Below are 10,390 nucleotides of genomic sequence, written 5' to 3'. Positions count from 1 at the left end.
ATGCCAAAGGGATTTAGTCTACAGATCAGGCAAAGCACGCCTAACATAGTGTAGACAAGTAGATTATAACAATTTTGCACCAAAAATGTATTTATAAAATGGGAATAACCACAACTCTTCTTACGTGTAACTGCAGACAGTTTTTGGAATCTAGCACAGTGTAAATTGTAATGAACGGGAAACGGAAACATTGTTCCACATTGTCACAATTAGCTCAGTTCCGCTTCCGCTACAGTCAGATTTTGTCCGCTCTGCAGGAATGCACTCAGTGATGACTGTACGCAGACGGAGGTAACAGTTGCACCCTCTCAACGACATGGCAGGTGTTAGTAGCTCTCGAGCTTAGCGTTAGCTAGACGCTGCATAGTGGAATTGCAAGACAGCCTTCCATCTACAGGGACAGTCTTTTCTGGGCGAGGTTGGACTGCTGCACGTCTGAACGGATAGCATCAGATTTTCATCCCTAATCGTCAGTCAGACGCGTCTCTACCGAGACTCCTGTCCTTATGGCCCAAAACACGCTATCGTCCCGGTTCAGGCGAGTCGATATAGACGAATACGACGAGAATAAATTTGTGGACGATCAAGAGGAGTCGGCCGAACAGCAAGGACCCGATGCCGCCGAAGTGGATAACCTCATCAGGCAATATCCTTTGAGAATGTGTGTATCTCTTAGATTATTTGCTAGCTTCTGACAATAGCTTTGGCAGTGTCTATCAGCAAATTATAGGTGACTGCTCAGAGATGTCTGCTCATATTGAGAAGTAAATTATATGTACGGTTGTCCTCACATAAATTCATTTGAATTAGGCATTTGTAGTCCTCTACGTTAAAGATGGGTAATTGATAATACATAGAGAATAACTGATATGCCTTGGGGTGGTGTGCACAAAAAAAAAAATCACATTTCGTTAAGTCTTATTGCTCATGGTGTAGGCTACTAGATTTCACCACGAGCTTACCTTGCGTGGGATTCATCAGTCTATGTGGAAGAGAAATGAAATGGCACGTAACCTATGCCAAAAGTAATCAATAAATCAGACGCAGCCTAATATTTGAGCGCATTCTTGTTACTCATTGAGTAGCCTTAATTGAACCGGTGCCTGTGGCTGACATGCCAGCGCTCGACCTCTCCCTGCAGTTTGGAGCGTAGTGGAATGCCCCGGCGGCATTCCGCGAGGCTGAAGTCATGTCATCACGGTGATCTATATATGCGCGTTCCTTTCAATCAACCTCATGACTGCCTAGCGTTGAGGAGGGAGGCTAAATTATTTCCCCGTGGTTTCTCTCTTCCGCCCTTTGGCAGCAGTAAAAATCTCGAGGCCTTCCCCTCTCTCGGCCTCCGCTGTTGTAAGACCTGGTTGAAACGTTAACAGACTCTTGTTTATGGTCAAATAAAACTCACTGTGCACACAATGGCGCTACTCAGTGCGGGGCCAGGTCCGTTCTCCGCTGAATTCGACGCCAGCATGTCATTGTCTTTTAATGAATTGTTCTTTGTTCAGTTAGCCTACGACACACAGTCACAGACATAGGATTGTCCTCTCTTATGTTCTGCTGCACCCATGGTAGACGTTTACAGAGGTTATTTGTCGGCACCGGTGCAAGTGGGCTCTTCAGTTGCTTACCTAAGTGGCCCATGCATTTGCTCGACTTATCAAGACATCAACAATAGGAGGAAAGACTAATGTGGCCTACATATTGACATAAAAAAAGCTAACACTGATTAAATGGTTATACAACTCAGGAACCGAGCTTGTGTATTTTGAGGAGGTCCTGTGATGTTTGGCTGCCAGCAAAATTATCAAAGCTGCTTTGACTCTTGTGTTGTGGGAGAAAAGGGGCAACTTTGATGTGTGACTGACTGGAGATTTTCCTTGAAGATTGTCTGTGTTGGGATATGGGAAGTCCCCAGTTGAGCATGACTCACTGGATGACCAGACGGCCCACTCACCATAGTGTTCTGTGAAAGAGACTTATTTAGTCACAGTTAGAATACATCAAAAATCTCCTCTGACTCTCATCAGTGTGTGTGAATAAGACATGGTTGCGGGTAAGACAAAATAGTAAAGATAGCTCATTACATTATTGCTGGTCAGCAGTGCAAGTGTGTGGGCCTGCTGGTTGTCTTTTTCAATATTTCATGTCTTCTTTCTTCACTAAGTTTGGTTTCAAAAGAAAATACCCAGATCATTCCTTAACCAGTGGTAATGCACAGGGGACATGCTGGCAGCCCTTACCCTGGTGCTCAAGAACCCGCCAATCAACTCGAAGAATGCAGCAGTCAAGGTGAGAGTCTTGAAATATAAAGCCAGCTAATTAGCATTGATATATTAAATCTAGCTAACTCTTCTCAGTGCCGAAGTGCAGCATTTCTTCTGAGTAGGAATAATAATTCAATCCTGGTATTACAAGCCAGCACCAGTCTCAATTCTCTCTCTCTCTCTCAATTCCTCTCTCATGCCATCCCTTCCTCTCTGTCTCTAGGAGAGGGCCCAGGCTGTAGTGTTGAAAGTGCTCACCTCTTTCAAGAGCAGTGAGATCGAGGCAGCTGTGAAGTCTCTGGACAGAAATGGCGTTGACCTGCTGATGAAGTACATCTACAGGGGCTTTGAGAAGCCCTCAGACAACAGCAGTGCTGTCCTACTGCAGTGGCACGAGAAGGTGGGCCCTTATTTGACAGATGTTGGTCCCCCAACTACACAAAGGCACCTCAACACTCACCTTTGCTGTTTACTGTGTATATGCGCCACTACTTTGAGCCCTGCGTTCAGAATTAGAAAGATTAATTTAGACTTTTTCAAATGCAGAAAACACACATTGTTCTCACCCAGGTTTAGACCCAGTTCATCCATGGTTGTTCACAGACGTAAATTGTAATATATGTCGAGTTCTGCGAGACTAGCACTCTGCGGTTGAGGTCATGCTCCTGTTGTTGCAGTTCACATAAAAATATTGAGTGCATATGTCTTTCTGCAGTCAAAGTCTATATGGAGACTTGCCGTACTCAGATTTTTTTCTCATTCTCTGTTTCTCATCTTTGCGTTCCACCTTGTCTAACATCATCTGTGTTCCTCTCTCTCTCTCTCTCTCAGGCATTTGCTGCAGGAGGTGTGGGCTGCATCATGCGTGTTCTTAGTGCAAGGAAAACAGTCTGAGCACGCAGCGCCCCCGTGCAGCAGGGGGTCTACAGGATCCTCTGTAGTGACTGCATCTGTATGGAGATCTACCTGCGGGGCCCACCACACGTCTTCTGTCTCCCAGGCAACCGCTCAGCTCCAGAGCTCCGTGATGTAGATCATACATCACTCAAGACTCTCTGGAGTCATGAACAGAACACTGTTATATATCTATATTTTTTTTAATTAAAAATATAAAAGGGGTGGGAGAGACAAAGATGGGAGGGTGTGGGGTATGGACGGGGTGTGTTGGGGAGGGGTGGGAAGGGCAACGTCTGTGGCTGTTGTATTTAATGTGAACAGTTGATTACCTCTTTTGAGTTATTTGACCAAACTGTGGGTGCGTTCCCAGCCTTTTCCGTTCAGGTGGTGAGTAGGGATAAAACAAAAAAAAAATAAAAAAGAGACCGGCTGACTGACAGAGAGCTGGAAAGAGAACACCCAGCTCAGGGACCTCCTTGAATGTGCCACTGCTTCCTCAGCTACCACAAGGAGGCGCTGCAACCCACCCGACTGGATGTACTCTACGCGAAGATGCCTCTGATGCAGGGAACGCTGTTCAGTGCTCCATTTCACCCTCCGACCAGGATCTCAGTGGAGAGAGAAAAGTGGCTTAAATACTAGATCAGTAGTTTCTGAGGTGGTGGATGTTTTTTCCATGTAATGTGAGTTGGATTTGAATGGGGTTATACTAGGCACAGGGGGAAGATATTGTGAATGCCTGGTGCAATAAATCTCATGGATACTGTCATTCGTGGTTTCTATTAAGTGATCCCATTTCTGTTCTTTTGATGTGCTGACGCAGTGCCCCAACTACATTGTATTTAGTAGAAGTGGCATAAACTGTCTTGACTATGGACACTAAGATAACAGCTCATTCAAGTCAACAGATAATAAAAGAGAGCAACATAAATTAGGTGGTTACCATTCCCATCTTATCTGTCCATTAGATACGAATAGGGAGGATTTACAACCAAATGTAGTAAATGGACAGTTCTGCAGTAGAACTGGGGCACAACTGATGAGAAATAATGGATAGCTCGACCAGAATCAGCGTGAACACACTGGTTACCAGTGGCAGCATAGGTCAATTCATGACACATCGGGCCTCATTTATAAAACGTTCTTACGCACCGATTGGATCTTAGAGTGTCCGTACGATTCAAATCCACGTAAAAGTACAGATTTATGAAAACATCTTTGACGTAGCAAAGTACGTATCTCCACGTCAGGTTGCAACTTGGCGTAAGCATATTTCCTTGTGGCAATACTGGAGTACTGCAGGAATTTTGGACTCTTTCATCATCGTCACCACCACCACGGCCACATTTTCGCTCAATAAAATCCATAAAACTATTTGAATAATTGATACATGTCAATAATTGACACGTCTAATAGGTATTCATTTTAATTCCACACGTGTAAAACATTTCGCTCAATCTATTAGGCCTATACAAAGTCTGATAGTTCGTAGTTTTCAGTAGGGAGATATGGCTGCATTGGTGTTAGAGGATATTGCAAGCCGGGCAATAAGGAGAGAACGGGTATTTCGTGTTCGCGCAGACGTTTTGGCACAGGATGATGCATGGCTGATAAGCAGGGTTACCAGATGCAACCAGGCCATACCGTCAGGTTCAAGGTTTTGTCTGGTCTTAGGGTCCCTGCTACGAGGAACGTGTCCACACGAGAATTGGAGGGAACCGTCGGGTATATCCCAGTCATCGGTAAGCAGAATGTTGTCCGATGTTCTTCGCGGTATTATCCGTCTATGTCCGCAGTTTATTACATTTCCATACAGTGCCCAGGAACAGCGAAGTGTGAAATAGGATTTCCTGCATAAAACAGGGTTCCCAAACGTGATCGGTGCGCTAGACTGCACTCATGTTGCCATGCTCCACATGTGAACGAGTACATCTATATTAACAGGAAAAACTTCAATTCAATAAATGTGCAGCTCATTTGTGATACTCATATGGGGATCCTGAACGCTGCTGCGCGCTGGCCAGGGTAGACGCACGACTCCTTCGTCGTGCGTAATTGCAGTGTTGGGAACCGACTGGAGGCTGGAGCAGGCAGAGACGGCTGGCTTCCAGGTAAACACTTACAAAATTGTAGCCTAATTTGGTTCTTGCTTTTTAGAGCGTGCTTAAGGTAGCCTAACCTTATCATTTCTACGCCAACAGGTGACCGAGGTTATCCTCTGAAGCCATGGCTTCTCACCCCGATTGTGCACACTCAAACAGCCGAGGAAGCCCATACAGCACATGCCCGTGCGCGGTCGGTAGTGGAGCGCAGCATAGGCATGCTGAAGGGAAGGTGGCGATGTTTGGATGCATCGGGAGGGAGTCTACTATAAAACCCCGAAAAGGTTTGCCAGGTCATCCTAGCCTGTTGTGTGCTACACAACATCTGTGTAAGCCACGGCATAGAGCTAGCAGAATACGAAATGCGCATGGACCAAGATGACCACCCTCCCATCCCCGCTGGCTGGAACACGCACAACACTGCGCTGAGAAGACGGGAGCTGATTCACCAACTATACCAACAGGTAAATCATGTTGATAAGAATAAATGCACACATGTTCACATTTTCTTCACAATGTTTTATTTAGTTAGTTTGTTCAAAGAACCCGGAATAGCGGACGAGTTTGGTTCATTTGAACCAGAGCATGCCGCACTTCCCGAATTTCGGCAACAACCTCACCAACAGACTGATTTAAGCCCCCCTGTGTCTGTAGGACGGGCTCAGATAATACCCTCCCATGATGGGCCGAAGAGGAAGCTGGTGATGGCCGGCGAGGCCCCGATGCTGGTGCAGCAGGTGCTGCTGCCGCAGATGCGTCTTCTGGTGCTGCTCGTGCCGCAGGTGCGGCTGCTGGTGCTTCGAAGACACGTCTACTCCCATGTCCAGCTCTTCGAATGGGTTGTTCGTCTGCACCAATAAACGTGTAGAATTACAACAGTGTTTCATTATTCAATAAGCAAAACTTACTTGACCAAACCAAATATCACATACCTTCTGAACCTCCTGCAGACCAAAGGTCCGTATCGACCTCCTCATGCACACCCTTTACTGCATCCTCTCCAATTATGGAGCATAGTCGCTCATTTTCTGGACTGAGAGTTGATGTGGCTCCACCACCCCCTGTCTCCCTCAACTTCGACATGTGCTGTGCAATGCGCTTTTTCGAGTGTAATTTTAAATCAGCCCATTTCTTTTTAACCTCCGGCAGGGTCCTTTGATGCCCCTCAACCTCGTTTACAGCCTGGGTAACACCTTGCCAGGCCAAATACTTAGATTTTGGCATTACGCCACCAGACAGGTTTCCAAACTTGGCCCGCATCTGCACCTCCCTCAGCAGAAAATTGATTTGGGCCTCCCTATAATTTTTCTTACACGTTTCTTTCTTACTTGCCATTGTCACCGAGAGTTTGTGCCTTGAGAATGCACTCAATTGATATGCTCATTAAATTCATTAGGGGGGCGTTTTGAGGGCGGATATGTGAGAACATTCAGGTGCGCACAATTGCACGATCATTTGTGATTTATAATTGAAGGATTGGCGTACACTTTTTTTGTGCATACGTTCGTTTTCTCTGAATCACACCTACGATCATTTCAGAAAAGTTCTTAGCTCAAATGAAGGATGGCTTCTACGCAACATTTTATAAATGAGGCCCATAAAGTGCCATATATGTTGAAAAAGTGGGTCATCATTGTTTCCCTTCATGAACGTACGCCACTAGATCAGACTCCCACAAGCATAGAGACACATCAAAAGGAAGCACTTGAGGATTAAAAACATCTCTTTAATCAAACCCAAGATGATGATGGTATATCTACAAACCTGCCCCTGGGCAGAAAATAAATTGCATTGAGCATCAATACTTAAAGATTGAAATCTACACCCACACATGTTGAAGACCAACGTAAAGAGAAAGAAAGCCATTTGCAGACATTTGTAGTGGCATTTGATATGATAAGGACTCAATTGGACACAGACAGTCATAAACCATGATGATTTAGTGGGGTTGTGGTAATTGCTAGGATGCCGTGAGCTTTTTTATTTAAAAAATTGCAGTCATTCTCAGCAAATTGTTAGCTTCACGCTTGTGCAGTTGGATGAGACGAGTTTTCTGTTCAACAATACAGCATTGGTTCTTTTTGATATAAACTAGGTGCCACAAACAGACTTCAGTTTACAGTTCAGCCTTTTTTTCAACAACATCAGTTCTTTTGTCATTGAACTTGGTGCTTTTTTTTTTTTTACAGTTTGTCACAACATACCAGTTTTCCTGTTTATGCTTCTGCATTTTCTATAGAAAGAGATCATCTTTTCTAAGGAAAATACAACCAGAAAGAAAAGAAGCCTGGTGGTACCGGGTTTCAGTTTTAGTCTTTTGACGGTCATCTCCATAATACGCTACATACATGAGGAACATGAGACCATTTACCACGAAGCACAGCTCTCCTCCCAGTCAATTATAAAACTTTTCCGTCACATAACAACACGCTTCGCCTGAACAAACACTAGCACAGTCTCAGCAAGAATAGCACTGACAACATCATACACGTGAAACGAGAGGTAGTTTTAACCCATCTGGATGTCATGATAGTTCTTCATGTACCATAGCAGTCTGTTAGCACATTGAGTTCACGGGGATTAGCGGCATATGCTAGTTGACTTGGTAATAAAGCCTCTCATATCTGATGGATGAAGATGTCTGATTGGTTTCACCTGGCCACGTAAGGCTTTGAGCTGATCGCTGTGCTGGTCTTTTACAGATCCCCGGACACTCGAAGTAAGGCATGCATACTCGCACAAACCACAGCCAATTAAAATGACGTTTAGATTCTATTCTCTCGCCAAAAAGCCTGTATTTAGTGTAGACATACGCACACACACACACACTCTCTCTCTCTCTCTCTCTCTCTCACACACACACACACACACACACCCCTCTATACAGACACATGATGTAAAATACTGCATTTACAGACCAGACATAGGCAATAGGGGGAACAAAAAAAAAACCATATACATCTAGTGATTTATAAATCATTCTCTCTGACGTTTATATACACTCATTCATATATAAATAGTCATATGGAATGTATTGTTATGTACAGATACACAAAGGCCGGCCAAAATAGGATGTTAGTTTCCAAGGGTAGGCTAGACACTCGCTCCTGGTTGAGGAAAAAAGAAGGTTCTCTGCCCATGTTGAGTTTTTTTAGTTCCCATGTGGTGTGTGTGTGTGTGTGTGCCTTTGAACCCCAGGGTCCTGAGAAAGGCAGTCTTCAAGGCAATTCCGCACCCCAGAAGCAGCAAATGCAGGACCGAAGCGGAGAGCGTATAGCAGACGGGAAATATTAGGAAGAGAGAATAAAAAAAATCTTGAAATGAAGGCAAAACTAAGAAGGGCCTCTGCATCAGGCAGGTGAGCCGGCTTACACCTGATTGCATTTACTCCCAACGAAATCACCGCAAATTAAATCAAAATAAATAACAGAAAAGGTTTAGTGTTCTGGTAGATCTGGCGGGTCTCCGCTTTCTCCTCTCTTCTTAGATGTAATTAAGAAACAAACCAAAAAAAAAACAAAGGAAAAAAAAGAAGTTAGGACAACAGGTTGGCCAGTCTTTCAGAGGTGTTCAACAAACACTCAGAAGACCCCACAGGGCAGATGCCAGACTTATAAAGCTGCAAGGGGAAACTCTCCGTTCATCCATCCTTGTCTCTGTCCCTGTATCCCTGTATCCCTCCATCCCTCCATCGTCCTCCTGACTGCTCTCTCTTCATCTCAGCTCCAGTGGTTGGGGGATGCGGACATGATGGATGCGGAGTTGGAGGATGCGGAGATGGAAGGGCGGATGGTGCCTTTGGGAGAGGGCTTGGAGCCAAACCATGACATCTAAGAGGAGAGAAACAGCAATATTTTATTTAATACAAATATTTAAAAATAAAACATTTATTTAAATATTATTTGATGTTTTTCAATTTTATTAGAAATGTCAAATAATTCACATTGGTTTTTTTTTTACATCCAGGGTAGATTTCATGACGCAACATTATTTCCTTATCAAATGAGGTCCCAAATTAGCGAGATGTATTTCCCCCATGCCAACAGATTGACTCATGACTGTCAGGCAGTGTATGTGAATAAACAGCCAGTCACTGATTTTTTTTTTTTCTAGGTCTACTGCAAAGAGAGTGAATGGTCATAGTTCCTTGGCATGGTCCCAAACTCCTTTTTAATTCTAGCTGGATGGAACCGTTCACTGAAATATTACATGTGACTGACATTTTTGTGTGGCTCTCTCATTTTGGACTGCGTTTCTCTAAAGCGTCGTGGAGCAACCACCATGATAATCATGGAAGAGAGAGAGAGAGCGAGAGATAGACAGAGAGAGAGGAGTGTTCAAAGATGAATGTTGAATGAATGTTATCATGTTAATGATAGTTGTTCAACAATGCTTTCAGGAAACGCTTTCCTTGGCAATTACATGCTTTGGTTGATGATTCCATGAACGCATTGGAATACACACAAAATAACCCTAACACTATCACACTGACACACACACACACACACACAGACACACACCAACGCTACCTTGTATTCAAGTGTCTGTTTCAGCATGGCCTCTTCCTCTGGACTGAAATGCAGCAGGACTGACACAGCCCTTATAAGGTGGAACGCCTGCAGATGGAGGCAGAGAAAAAGAGATGCAGAGAAGAAGAGAGGCAGAGGAAAGAGAGGCCGGGGGGGCATATATTACTTATACAGTAGTATTGATGTAAGTGCAGTTCAGAATGCTTTCAGCATGCATGTCTCATTGACTGACTAAGAAGAAAATAACAATAAAGAAACACAAACAAAAAAAAAGACAGAAATAGATGCGCAAAATGGACACAGTCTTTCAGCAGAGATCCAACTTGAGTTTCTATGGTAACAGACAGAAATCATCAGTCTCACCTCTGCCTCTCTGCAGGACATGAACTTGAGCACCACGTGTTTGAGGTACTCGAAGTTGATCTCCCGCGAGTCCGTTAGGTCAGAGCTGTTGATAACAGTGGTGCCCGATGACCCAGAGGCATAGCTGGGGCCTGGGGCTAGAGTGGGAGCCATGGCTGAGCCAGAGGCCTCTGTGCTGGGTCTGTCCATCTGCCTCTCCAGCCTGTCCCCTCGGCCTTCCAGGACCTTCTCTTTG

The 10,390-nt window shown here is 44.5% G+C and overlaps 2 protein-coding genes across 2 annotated transcripts; one reads left to right on the top strand and one right to left on the bottom strand.

Annotated features, from left to right (window-relative positions):
• Nucleotides 1-209: 209 nt before the first annotated feature.
• Nucleotides 210-3,742, top strand: LOC122132603 (actin-related protein 2/3 complex subunit 5-like protein). The gene is made up of 4 exons (XM_042707272.1): nucleotides 210-646; nucleotides 2,217-2,289; nucleotides 2,488-2,664; nucleotides 3,096-3,742. The coding sequence occupies exons 1-4, from the start codon at nucleotides 507-509 to the stop codon at nucleotides 3,156-3,158; spliced, it is 453 nt and encodes a 150-aa protein (XP_042563206.1). The 5' UTR covers nucleotides 210-506; the 3' UTR covers nucleotides 3,159-3,742.
• A 3,226-nt stretch (nucleotides 3,743-6,968) lies between these two features.
• LOC122132602 (golgin subfamily A member 1-like) lies at nucleotides 6,969-10,384 on the bottom strand. The gene is made up of 3 exons (XM_042707271.1): nucleotides 10,156-10,384; nucleotides 9,793-9,879; nucleotides 6,969-9,093 (listed from the first exon to the last, which is right to left on the bottom strand). Exons 1-3 carry the CDS (start codon nucleotides 10,342-10,344, stop codon nucleotides 8,983-8,985), a joined length of 387 nt encoding a protein of 128 aa, XP_042563205.1. The 5' UTR covers nucleotides 10,345-10,384; the 3' UTR covers nucleotides 6,969-8,982.
• Between the last annotated feature and the right edge of the window lie 6 nt (nucleotides 10,385-10,390).

Source organism: Clupea harengus, unplaced genomic scaffold, assembly GCF_900700415.2.
Source record: "Clupea harengus unplaced genomic scaffold, Ch_v2.0.2, whole genome shotgun sequence".
In the NCBI taxonomy this organism is placed as follows: Eukaryota; Metazoa; Chordata; class Actinopteri; order Clupeiformes; family Clupeidae; genus Clupea; species Clupea harengus.
This window is presented reverse-complemented; position numbering and strand designations above follow the sequence as displayed.

Bases quoted from the DNA above. Each gene is read 5' to 3' on its own strand.
- LOC122132602 (XM_042707271.1), bottom strand. From the start codon at position 10,344: ATGGACAGACCCAGCACAGAGGCCTCTGGCTCAGCCATGGCTCCCACT. The intron at 9,880-10,155 runs GTGAGACTGATG...CTCCATCTGCAG, and splicing joins TGTCCTGCAGAGAGGCAGAG to GCGTTCCACCTTATAAGGGC. The intron at 9,094-9,792 runs GTAGCGTTGGTG...CTCTCCTCTTAG, and splicing joins AACAGACACTTGAATACAAG to ATGTCATGGTTTGGCTCCAA.
- LOC122132603 (XM_042707272.1), top strand. From the start codon at position 507: ATGGCCCAAAACACGCTATCGTCCCGGTTCAGGCGAGTCGATATAGAC. The intron at 647-2,216 runs ATATCCTTTGAG...GTGGTAATGCAC, and splicing joins GTGGATAACCTCATCAGGCA to AGGGGACATGCTGGCAGCCC. The intron at 2,665-3,095 runs GTGGGCCCTTAT...TCTCTCTCTCAG, and splicing joins TACTGCAGTGGCACGAGAAG to GCATTTGCTGCAGGAGGTGT.